At 41.1% G+C, this 13,097-nt stretch overlaps 1 protein-coding gene across 2 annotated transcripts in view; it reads right to left on the bottom strand.

The window, feature by feature from the left end:
• Positions 1–2,787, bottom strand: part of TMEM26 (transmembrane protein 26) — a 58,251-nt gene extending 55,464 nt beyond the window's left edge. Inside the window, exon 1 of one of the 2 annotated variants that reach the window (XM_069101858.1) lies at positions 2,252–2,787. In XM_069101858.1, the coding sequence (XP_068957959.1) occupies positions 2,252–2,442 (191 nt within the window). In that variant the 5' untranslated portion in view covers positions 2,443–2,787. The remainder of the gene's footprint in view (positions 1–2,251) is intronic. The other variant, XM_069101859.1, reaches the window with a different exon arrangement.
• Between the last annotated feature and the right edge of the window lie 10,310 nt (positions 2,788–13,097).

Here is a 13,097-nt window from a genome sequence, read left to right on the forward strand (position 1 = left end):
TTAAAATAAGCCCTCCCCTGAAAATAAGACCTCTGGTGTTTTTCTGTACAAAAAAATTAATAAGACAGTGTCTTATTATCGGGGAAACACGGTATTAATACCATCTTACATGTAATTGGGAAATAAGATGTACAGGCACTGGGGCATAGAGATTCACTGGAAAAGTCGAAAGGGGTGTGGGAGAGGGTATGGGAGGGAACAGATTGGAGGAGGGGATATTCTGTGGGATTGCTATTTTGGGGCGGTGGGTGGGGGACAAGGGGGGAGAAAATTTGTAACTCAATCTGGTGGAAACAAATGATGTAAATCAGAAGTTAATAAAGCATTTAAAAATAGTAAAAAAAAAAAAAAAGAAAAAGAAAAAGAAGTGACCAATCCACCCAGCTCTAAATCTATGATAGGGGAGTATTCTCTAATAAGGTCCTCCCCTGTTAGAGGCTCCCAGTTTTCTCACTCACAAAATGGAAAGGCTGCGCTGGATGAACTCTCTGGGCCCTCTGAGGTCCATGTCTATGATACTGAAGTCCTTTATAATCATCCAGCGCAGACCAAAATGGAACATGATGCTGATGTTTGAAAAGACGTTCTGATCAGCACAGGATCAAGTCAAGTTTAAACTCTGAAAATGGCCTGGGATATCACCTCATTGTGCAAAGTAAGACCACACAAAGTAAAAAGACAGATTCCATAATGGCAGGGATTTTGAGACTATCCAGTCCAGCCCCCTTACTTACCCAGGAGGGAACAAGAGGCTCGGACAAGCCCAGTGACCAATTCGAAGAATCACAGCTAGTATGTGGCAGAAGTAGAATTCAAACACAGGTCCTGTAATTCCAAATCCAGGCCACCACACACTTTTTACCATGCCAACCGACCATCCCAATGACGCAAGTAAATACATTCACCAGTCATTCTCTCCTAATCTCTATCAGTAAGGTGAATTGGCTCTTAAATGTTTGCTTCAAAAAAAATTCAAAATGTAAAAAGCCAGAGTTCTGGGAATTCTCTGAGAGCCGATCCATGGCTTTTATATTTTGAAATCTTTTAAAAAGTAAACATTTAAAAACCAATCCACCTGACAGAAAGAGGGCATATGACTATATATTTTTTCTAGTTTAAAAATATAAATAAAAATCCTCGAAATGGTAGGCACTTTAAGACCCTGAAAAAGTTTGGGATGAAAATAGATTGGGGGCAGGGGGCATATAAATAGCCACAAAATCCATTCAAGCACTTTGTTCAAGTTGGAAGGAGCAGATATGGTACAATGAAGCCTAGTGGTAGGAAAGGATATCCAGGCTTCCCAGGGAGGATAGTAAAGCAGAGACCCTGCGATACTTTGCTGTGACTAACTGGAAGGAGTGGGGGGAGGAAGCCAAGTAAAAACCCTGAGCGATGTCCAAAGGGACTGGATGCCTAGTCCCCAGAGAACGTCCCAGGGAAGCCAGGGATTGCCAATGCCCAGCAGAAGAATCTGCTTCTGCCCTGACTCGGCTTCCTAACCCTATCTACTTCCTCAACGCACATGCTTTCCTTTTGTGGTTTCCTGCAACTAAGCTGGTATGCAAGAGTTCAAGGCAGAAAGAAGGGATTCGAGAGACAGCGCTTCAGGAAAAAGAAAAAAAGAAGAGATAGACTGTGAAAAAAGAAAAAGACTGAGAAAGTGAGTAGTAGAAAGGAAGGAAAGAAGGGAAGGAGGAAAAGAAAAGGAGAGAAGATAGGAAAGAAAAAAGAGCAAAGAAAGCAGGAATGGAGAGGAGAAGGTAGAAAGGAGGAAAAAGAAGGAAAGAAAAGGGGAAGGAGAGCAGAGAGGGGGAGGGAGAAAGGAAGTACGGAAAGGAATGATAGAAAGGGGAGAAATAAGAGGGAAGAAAAAAGGAGAGAGGGAGAGGGGGGGGAGAGACATACAGACAGACAGATATAGAGACAGAGACAGAGAAGGAGACAGAAGAGAGAGCGCGCTCTAAACTTAGGAAACAAGCACACAACCCAAGCCGTCCTTTCCGCGTAGCGGGGGCAGAAGAAGACCCCCCCTTCCCTGCAGGAGGTCCTGCCCCGCTCTCGCCTGGGAGCTTTCGCAGCCCTGAGTCCAGGAGCTCCGTCCTGCGCCCCTGGGTTGCCGCCACTTCTCACCCAGCCCGAGATGCGGGAGTAAGGTGGGGGAACGCGCGCTGGGGCCCTAGGTCCGCCCGGCTCTGCGCCCCTTTGCCTTCTCAGGCTGGCCGCCGCGGAGGACATGGTGGGGACTCACCCAGGGTAGCCTCGGCCTCGGCGCCTCTTCAGCGTGAGCGCCGTCTCCAGGACGAGCGGGAGATGCAGCAGTGCCAGCAGCCAGAAGCGGGGCTCCTTCTTCACCTCGGTCACCCGCCAGACGCCCACCAGCGAGTGAAACGCGAAGAGGAGCCGCGTGGCCAGAGCGCTGAGCAGCACCAGCGGCTCCATGGCCCCGCAGCCGCCCGGGGCTGCTCCCTGGCCGGCCAGCCACCTACCTGCCCGCCTTCCTCAGGGCCAGTACAGGGGCTGGAGCTGCGGCGGCCCTCACCCGGCCCGCAGCCCTCCCCTGCGCCGCCCCCGACGGCCCGTTATAAGTCCGAGGCGCGCGGTTCGCCCCTCCCCTCAAACTTCCTGACAACTCTTTGGGAGCCAGTGAAACACGCACACACTCACAGACACACGCACACTCAGAGACACGCACGCACACATGCACACACGGGACCACGGAATGGAGCCTTTCCAGAGCGCGCGGGAGGAGTGCTGGCTCACCCCGCTCGTGTACCCCACGCGGGGACCTCCAACACTGCTGACGCGAGCAGTGACTTGGACTCCCGGGCCGCTCTTGCCTCCCCTCTAACTCACACTGGCGCTCACACTCGGGCCACCACCACGCTCACCAGCATGCACGCCCGGGGACACTCTGCACCATCGGGGGCAGGCAAGAAAGGGCTGGGCGAGAGATCTGGGAGGCTTCATCATTCAGCCCTCTGCGCTCTGGCTAGCTCCAAGTACTTCTGCGCTCTCTCAGATTCCCAAAACACAAAACTTCCCCTGACGCGAGACAAGTTGTCTCGAGGGGAGTTTCACCGTCCCACAATCTACACCTCTGAGATCGATTGGGGAGTTATTCCCCTCCTAAATTACACAGGGTATAGGAAAGTGGCATCGGATTTGAAGTCCCAGAACCCGAACTGGAACCCCAGATCTGCTATTCCTTACAATCTACGAACAACCATTGATTAAGAAGCTATTATATGTGTTCCAGGCTCTATGCAGGGGACTGGGCATAGAAAGATAAAAATGAAGGAGTTATAACAGCTGGGGGCTGGGGTTAGAGGCAGAAATGCTACTTATAAACTATATAGCAATATTAGATACTGGAGGGTAAGGTCTGTCTTTATATCCCAGTATATTTATATCCCAGTCTTTATATCCTAGTATAGTGTCTGTCATACAATAGATGCTTAGCAAATGAAAGACAAATGTTTGATCTTGTTCAGGTCATTGGGTTAACCTGTCTGGCCTCAGTTTCCTCTTCTGTAAAACGAGAGGATCAGACTACTGGGCATTTGCTTCACTCCTGATTTTAGGGAGTGATTGATTGAAGGTGGCATCCAAGGTGTGTCTTCCAACTCTATGCCCATGATTTAGGAACTTCTGGGTCCATCATTTCACTCACCTATAAAGTACCTGGGTCAGCTTAGATGTTCTCTAAAATGCTGTGATCCGTTGGAAAGTTTCAAATAACTTCACTCCACTGAGGAGTATCTTTGTATATCTTGATGAAAATGGGGAAAACAAGGCAAAGATAACCCATGCCAGGCCCACAACCTTCCAAGACCTCTTCAGATGGTAAGAGACAAAACAAAAAGCGTGCTTTTCCCAAAAAGGTAAAAGTTCCTGGTATCAAAGAATTTCACTCTGCAGTTCAGGAAAACAAATCATGATGAAGAAATTCACTTTCAGGTTTGTTTGTTTTCAATTCTGGCTGAAATTCTCTATCACATACCTCTGAAAACATCTCTTCTGTTCTCTCTAGTATATGGCAACAATGTTTTTTATTAACTTCTCAAGAAAACTCAGAGGGGCAATGCACATCTCTGCTCTTAAGGACTTCTAACTGCCATCAATAGTATCTCTTTCAGAGAGGGCAGGAAGGAGGTCTTTCCTACTATACTGAAAAAAGGCTACATTCAGTTTGGAAAGGGGGGGGGTAATTTTATCTATTAGTTATTGACAGGGTAAATTTCATTCTTTGAGTGAGCTTTGGAAGGGGCTGACTGAGAATCAAAGCAGGGACAGAGCTACAGCAAAATATTTTTGAGGGGGTGTGAGACTGTGATTTAACCAGTGCAGGGAACTCCTGGCATGAAAACTTCCTTCAGCAATGAAGATCAACATCTACTCTTAGAGTTCCCTAGGTCATTGAGAAGTATGGTGTCTTGCACAGAATACCACAGCTAGGATGGATGAGAGGTGACTTGAACCCAGGTCCTTAGGACACCAAGGTCAACTCTCTATCATTTATACCATTTTGTCTCACAATAAACTATCCCAGAGACTAGCTGGAGCAGTGAGTAAGAGGGCCTGGGTACTGGAGTCGGGAGGGAATGGTTCTGGCCTCAGATACTTAACACCCACACAAAATAATTAGCCCTGTAACCTTGGGCAAGTTACTTAACCCCAATTGCTTTTTAAAAAAAGAAAGAAACTATACAATTAAAAGTTTGAAAAACAAACGACAAAGTTATGTTTGTTATTTGGTATCATGCAGGTTTACCCTTGGCTGCTAGGTGGTTAAGTGGATAGAACACTGGGCCTACAGTTAGGAAGACCTGAGTTCAAATCCTGGCTCAGCTGTGTGACCCTGATTTGCTCACTTGAGCAAGTCACTTTATCCTATTTACCTCAGTTTCCTCACCTGTAAAATGGGCTGAAGAAGGAATACTCCCATACCTCTGGCAAGAAAAATCACAAATGGGGTCCAAAATGTCTTAATAACAAATTTTGGCAGATCCTGTCCCCCTAGCCTACTTTCCCAACTCCCACTCCAACTGGTAGATCAGGTTCCCAGATGATGGGTAACTATAATTTCTTAACAGGTCTGGAGTAATCGTAAATGTTGTTGGGACTTCTTGTACTCTTATTCACAAGCCTCCACCAGTGTTTCTCAGTGATTATAACCTAGACTTTAATGACTTTTAGAAAGGATATTTACTTGCTACAGAAACAATTCCCTCCCCCATTCCACTCCCCAGACCAGGGACATAGCCTCCTCTTGCACACACAAGGATCGTGGGAGATTGGCTTTAAACTTCTTGTGTAGTTACATTGAAGTCCACCTGAAGAGAGGCATTGTGGCAGAAGATCAGATAATCCCAGCTCCTGGTTACTAGGAGCCCTTTTGTCCCCCTTCATAGAGGCCTCATGAAATTCTTCCTGAGTATAGCTCTTTGTTGGGTTCAAGGTTTGCTGCCTTTCTCGCATCCATACCCTGCTTTGAGAGCTCTCAGTCTCTGAAATGCCATTATCTATCTAGAGACACTTTTGTTTTCAGGCTCTGCCCCTGGTGGCCACTGTTATTCTTACTAGTTCCTGAGGGAACCTCTGATGACTTTGTGGAATGTTCCAGAATCACATAGATTCTCCTGCTTCCAAGGAATCCTCTCTCAGGGCTTGGCTGGATCTCCTCCAACAGTAGACCAGCTTGCCATGTATAAATAGACACAGAGGTGTGTCTGATTCTTTCAACCAATCATAATATTTCCTATGTATCATCATCTGTCTTTATTCAGTGATTAAAATATTTATTCCTTTATATTTGATTGAAGACATGCTTCCACTTTGTTTACATTCTTGATTGACTGATTCAATTCAGTTGTCTAGGTCTTCTAATTACCAGACCCAACCCCCCCCCCCAAAAAAAATAAAAGACTCTAATTCAACCCAACCACTGAAAATTGAACTGAATTCCATCCAACCCAACTGTTGGCTTGCATCTCTCCAGACTCTTAGTACCCTTAACTTCCTTGAGAATCAGTTGAAGATTAAAGTTACTGTAGACATTATAAAATGTTTGAGAGTCTATCTGCCAAAACAAACCAAGGGACTATATGAACACAATTACAAAACACTTTTCACACAAATAAAGTCAGATCTAAATAATTGGGAAAATATCAGTTGATCATGGGTAGGCTGAGCTAATATAATAAAAATGACAATTCTACTTAAATTAAATTACATATTCAGTGCCATAGCAATCAAATTACAAAAATTTATTTTATAGAGCAAGAAAAAAAATTAACAAAATTTATCTAGAAGAGAAGGTCCAGAATATCAAGGGAAATGATGAAAAGAAATGCAATAAAAGGTGGCCTAGCTGTATCAGATATTAAATTGTATTATAAAGAAGCAATCATCAAAATTATGTGGTACTAAGAAACAGAGAGGTGGATCAGTGGAATAGGTTAGGTATCCAAGATGCTGATTACAAGTCAATGATTACAGTAATTTACTATTTGATAAGTCCAAAGATTCCAGCTTCTGGGACAAAAACCCACTATTTAGCAAAAGTTTCTGAGAAAACTGGAAAATTATATGAAAGAAACTAGGCATATACCAACATCCTGTACCCTATACAAAGATAGAGTCAAAATGGGTAAATGATTTAGATGTAAAGACTGATACTATAAGCAAATTAGGAGATCAAGGAGTAGTTTACCTGTCAGATCTATGGAGAAGGGAAGAATTTATGACTAAATAAGAGATAGAAAACATTATGAAATGCAAAATGGATGATTTTGATTACATTAAATTGAATTTTTTTTTTGCATGAACTAAGCCAATGCAATCAAGGTTAGAAGGAAAGCAGAAATTTTGGAAACAATTTTTAGAGCCAGTGTCTCTGATAAAGGTCTCATTTCTAAAATATATAGAGAACTGAGCCAAATTTATCAGAAGACAAGTCATTCTCTGATTGATAAATGGTCAAAGGATATAAACAAGCAGTTTTCAGAGAAAGAAATTAAAGCTATTTATAGTCATGAAAAAATGCTCTAAATCACGATTGATTAAAGAAATGCAAATCAAAACAATTCTGAGGTAGCACATCATACCTATCAGATTGGTTAACATGACAAAAGAAGAAAATGATAAATGTTGGAGAAGATATGGGAAAATTAGACCACTAATGTATTGTTAGTGGAGTTGTGAACTGATCCAACCATTCTGGAGAGCAATTTGGAACTACGCCCAAAGGACTATAAAACTGTGCATACCCTTTTACCCAGCAATACCACTTCTAGGTCTGTATCTCAAAGAGATCATACAAATGGGAAAAGAACCTATATGTACAAACATTTATAGCAGCTCTTTTTTGGGGTGGCAAAGAATTGGAAATTGAGGGAATGTCCATCAGTTGGGTAATGGCTGCACAAGTTGTGGCATATGAGTGCAATATTATTGTACTATAAGAAATGATGAGCAGGCAGACTTCAGAAAAACCTAGAAAGACTTCATATGAACTGATACTAAGTGAAGTGAGCAGAACCAGGAGAACATTATACACAGTAATAGCCACATTGTGTGATGACCAACTTGGATAGACTAAACTCTTCTCAGCAATGAAAGGGCCAAAATAATGCCAAAGGGCTCATGATGGAAAATCCACATCCAGAGAAAGAAGTGTGGAATGTGAATGCAGATGGAAGCATACTATGTGCTGTCCCTTTGTTATGTTGTTTTGTTTCTTCTTTCTCATGGTTCCTCCCATTAGTTCTAATTCTTCTTTACAACATGATTAACGTGAAAATGTGTTTAATATGAATGTATAAGTAGAGCCTATATCAGACTGCAAGCCATCTTGGGGAGGGGGAGGAGAAGGAAGGGGAGAAAATTTAGAACCTGAAACGTTATAGAAGTGAATATTGAAAACTGAAAATAAATAAATAAATATCTTTTTTTAAAAAGAATCAGTTGAAGAAACCCAGTCTATTTGATTTTTCTGAATGCTTCCAACTCGTCACCTTGTATCTATTTTGCATTGATTTGAATGTTCTTACATGTACTAATTTGGTCTCCTCTGATCAAATGTAAGCAGCTTGAGGGAAGAGGTTGTTTGACTATTTCTTGGTATTCCCAACCCCTGGCATAGAGAGTCTTGTGTAGTATAAGCACTTAATAAATGATTGTTGATTGACTGATATCATTGACCCCATATGGAGAAAATAAAGAAGGAAGTAAAGAAGTCTTTACTTAGCACCTATATGTCGGGCACTGTACCAAGTACTTGACAACTATTATCCCATATGATGACAACTCTAGGAGATAGGGGCTATTATGATATTCTTCTTTTTACAGTTAAGAAAGACTGACAGAGGTTAAGTGACTTGACTAGGGTCACGAAGCTAGTAAGTGTCTAAGACCAGAGTTAAACTAAAATCTTCCTGATAATTGGTCCAGTACCCTATCCACCGCAGCCTCTCACTGCTTCTAGAAGACGTTTACCACTTAATTATAACTCCTAGATTCATAACCCTTCCAGATTTGTGAAAGATTTATCTCACAACCATCCTGTTACGTGAATGATAAAAATATTGTTCTGCTCATCCTGTAGATGAAGTAACTGAGGTTAAAGTGACTTATCCATGCTCCCTGCTCAGTAGGATAAGGCAATGGAAAGCATATTGGATTTCGACTCAAAGGTTGTAGGGTCAACCCTTGTCTCTGCCCTGGGCAATTTGCTTCCTATTTCAGATACTCATTTTCCTTGTCTGTAAAATGATGCAATTGGACTATATGACCTCTAAGTGACCTCTCAGTTCTCATTTTATGATCCATTAAGGTATGAGAAGTAGATAGAATCCAGGCCTTCTGGACTCTTAAGTTCAGCACCTTTTCTACCTCTAATAGTATGATGAAAATCTAATAATATGAATAATATTTGATAATGAAAACCCTACAAATAAGACTGTGCTTATAGGAAAGCCTCCTAATGCTAATTTTATAAATGTTCCCTTTACATAATTGAGAGATGGCAACCATCCCTGCCAACTATTGTGCTATATCTCTCCTCCCCCTTGTGGCTAAACTCCTTGGGAAAATCTACAGTTAGTGCCTTCACTTCCTCCCTTCTCCCTCTCTCCTAAATCCTCTACTGTCTGGCTACCAACTTCATCATTCAGTTGAAATTATGAAATTACCAAGGATCTCTTAATTGCCAAATCCAATGACCTTTTCTTGATTATCATCTATCTTGATCTCTCTGAAGCCTTCAACATTGTTGATCACCCTCCTCCAAAACACTCTCTTCTCTCCAGATTTTTGTGACAATGTTCTCTGCTGTTTCTTTTCCTGTCTGTTCTTTCTCGCTCTTCTTTTCTATGTCTTCATTCAAGGTGGCCCACTAACATGTTTTCCAAAAGTCTGCTCTATGATTTTTTTTAGGGGTCAGAAGTAGAATTTTTTTAAATTTTGGTCTTTATTAATTTGCTTACTTTTAGATTACAAGATTCAATTCTACAGTTCCTTGAGTTTCAAATTTTCTCCCCCTCCTTTCCCTTCCCCCCACATGGTGGTATAAAATCAAGTATGGGATCTGCAAATACTTTCACATTAGACATTAGCCAGGGTATAAAGAAGGATTATATCAGATGGAATGAAGAATAAGAAAGAGACAAAACCAAACAAGAAAAAGACAGAGATCAAGTAGTTTGCTTCAATCTGCATTCAAACTCTGTTCTTTCCAGTTCTTTCTCTGAATATAGACATCTCTCTCCATCATGAGTCTTTTGGAGATGACTTATAACCCTGCATTGCTGAGAAAAGCCCAGTCTATCAAAGTTGGTCGTCACACATATGTTGTGTCTAATTGTGTACAAATTTCTCCTGGTTCTGTTCTTCTCACTCAGCATCAGTTTGTGTAAGCCTCTCCAGGTAAATATGAAGTCCATCTGCTCCTCATTTCTTATAGCACAATAGTATACCATTACATTCATATACCAAAACTTGTTTAGCCATTCCCCAAATGATGGACATCACCTTAATTTCCAGTTCTTTGCCACCACAAAAAGAGCTGCTATAAATATTTTTGCGCATATGGGTCTCCACCCACTTCTATGATCTCTTTGGGATACAACACTAGAAGTGGTATTTCTCGGTCAAAGGGTATGAAATTATTTATAGCCCTTTGGGCATAGTTGCAGATTGCTCTCCAGAATGGTTGAATCAGTTCACAACTCCACCAACAATGCATTAGTGTTCCAATTTGTCCACATTCTCTCCAGCATTTATCATTTTCCTGTTCTGTCATCTCAGCCAATCTGACTGGTGAGATGTGGTACCTCAGAGTTGTTTTGATTTGCATTTCTCTAATCAATAGTGATTTAGAGCAATTTTTCATATGCTTAAAGATATCTTTAATTTCTTCCTCTGAAAACTGCCTGTTCATATCTTTTGAGCATTTGTCAATTGGGGAATGACTTGTATTCTTATAGATTTGATCCAATTCTCTGCATATTTTAGAAATGGGGCCTTTATCAGAGATATTGGTTATAAAAATTTGTTCCCAATTTTCCACTTCCCTCTCAATCTTGGTTACATTGGCTTTGTTTGTACAGAAGCTTTTCAATTTCATGTATTCATAATTATCCATTTTGCATTTTATAATGTTCTCTAATTCTTGTTTGGTCCTAAAGTCTTCCCCTCTCCACAAATCTGACAGGTAAACATTCCTTGCTTTCCCAGATTGCTTACAGTATCAGCCTTTATACCTAGATCATTCACCCATTTAGACTTGATTTTGGCATATGGTGATAGATAATGGTCTATGCCCAGTTTCTGCCATACTATATTACAGTTTTCCCAGCAGTTTTTCTCAAATAGTGAGTTCTTATCCCAAAAACTGGGGTCTTTGGGTTTATCAAACAGTAGATTACTATAGTCATTGACTGCTGAGTCTTGTGTTCCCAATCTATTCCATTGATCCACTGCTCTATTCCTCAGCCAGTACCAAGTAGTTTTGATGACTGCTGCTTTATAATACAGATTAAAATCTGGTATAGCTAGGAGACCTTCCCTAGCATTTCTTTTCATTAATTCCCTTGATATTCTAGGCCTTTTGTTCTTCCAAATCAATTCTGGTACTATTTTTTCTAGTTCTATAAAGTAATTTTTTGGTAAATTGATTGGTATGGCACTAAATATGTAATTTAATTTAGGTAAAATTGTCATTTTTATTATATTAGCTTGACCCAGGCACAAGCAATTGATGTTTTTCCAATTAGTTAGATCTGACTTTATTTGTGCAAAAAGCGTTTTGCAGTTGTGTTCATATAGGTTCTGGGTTTGTTTTGGCAGGTAGATTCCCAAATATTTTATAATGTCTACAGTAACTTTGAATGGGATTTCTCTTTCTATCTCTTGCTGTTGAATTTCATTAGAAATATACAGGAATGCCAAGGATTTATGTGGGTTTATTTTCTACCCTGCAACTTTGCCAAATTTATTTATTGTCTCAAGTAGTTTTTTACTTCATTCTCTAGGATTCTTTAAGTATATCATCATAGCATCTGCAAAGAGTGATAGTTTGGTCTCTTCTTTGCCTAATTTGATTCCTTTGATTTCTTTTTCTTCTCAAATTGCTACTGCTAACATTTCTAGTACCAGATTGAATAAGAGGGATGATAGTGGACATCCTTGTTTCACCCCTGATCTTATTGGAAATGCTTGTAGATTATCCCCATTACATATAATACTTGATGATGGCTTGCCCTATGATTCTTAACCTCTTCTCTTTTCCTTCCATAACAGCACTTCTTAACCTGGGGTCTGGGAACACATTTTTAAACTATATTTTGTAAACTTTGTTTCAATATATTTTTTCTTTGTAAGCCTTTGTATGCATCTATGCCTGTTTATTCATTTAAAATTAAAATGCATTTAAAATGTGCCTATTTATGCATTTAAAAACCTGACTCTGAGAAGATATCCATAGACTTCGGCAGACTGCACAAGGTTAAGAATCCCTGCTATAGTCTAACTCTCTCTCAATAATTTCATCAACTCACATGAATTAAATTCTCACTTCAGTGCAGAGGGACCTAGATCTACATACCAGCCCTATTTTTTTTTTTTTTTTTTTGCTCAAGCTCCAGGCTTGTATTACCATTTGTCTTTTCGGCATCTCAGCTTGAATGTCTCAGAGGCATTCAAACCAACATATCTAAAACAGAATTCATTTTCTTTCCTCCCAAACTCTTTCCTCATTCCAGCTTGCCTATTTCTGCCCAGGATACCTCTACCCTCCCAGTCACTCAGGCTTAGAACTTTAGTATGGTCCTTGACTGCTCACTTCCACTCACCCCACATATCCAATCTGATAGCAAATCTTGCCTGTTCTACTTCCACAACATCTTTCTTCTAAGTCCCTTCCTCTGACCTAACACAGCCACCTGGCCCTCATCACCTCATGCCTGTTGTACTAGCCTGCTGATTGGGCTCCCTGCCTTAAGTCTCTCACCTCTCCAATTCAACCTTTCCTTAGCAGAAGTCAATTTCCTAAAGTACAGGTCTGACCATGCCACCCCTCTACTTAGTAAAAGCCATTGATTCCCTATTACCTTTGAGGTTAATTCCTTTGTTTGCCATTTAAAGGTCTTCAGATATTGACGCAGTCTTACCTTTTTAGTCTATCACACCATAATACCCTCCATGTACTCTAGGATCCAAGGACACTAGCCTCACGGCTTTTCCTTGTACAAGACACTTCATCTGGCCAGTTCTGTGCAATTCCACGGGCTGTATCTTATGCCAGGAACCATCTCCCTTCTCACTTCCTCCTTTTGACTTTCCTGTTTTCCTTCAAGAAATCACAAATCCTACCTTCTGCAGGAGCTCTGTCTCTATTGTACCCATGACTAGGGCCTTCCCTCTGAGAGGAATTTCCGCTTACGCTGTATACCGTTATGTACATGTTGTTGTTCAAATTGACTCTTTATCATCTCTTTTGGGGTTTTCTTGGCAGAGACACTGGAGACCTTTGCCATTTCCTTCTCTAGCTCATTTTACAGATGAGGAAACTGAGGCAAACAATGTTATGTAACTTG

Source organism: Petaurus breviceps, unplaced genomic scaffold, assembly GCF_028583685.1.
Source record: "Petaurus breviceps papuanus isolate PSGF00001 unplaced genomic scaffold, PetGlider_PUasm1.0 490, whole genome shotgun sequence".
NCBI lineage: Eukaryota > Metazoa > Chordata > Mammalia > Diprotodontia > Petauridae > Petaurus > Petaurus breviceps.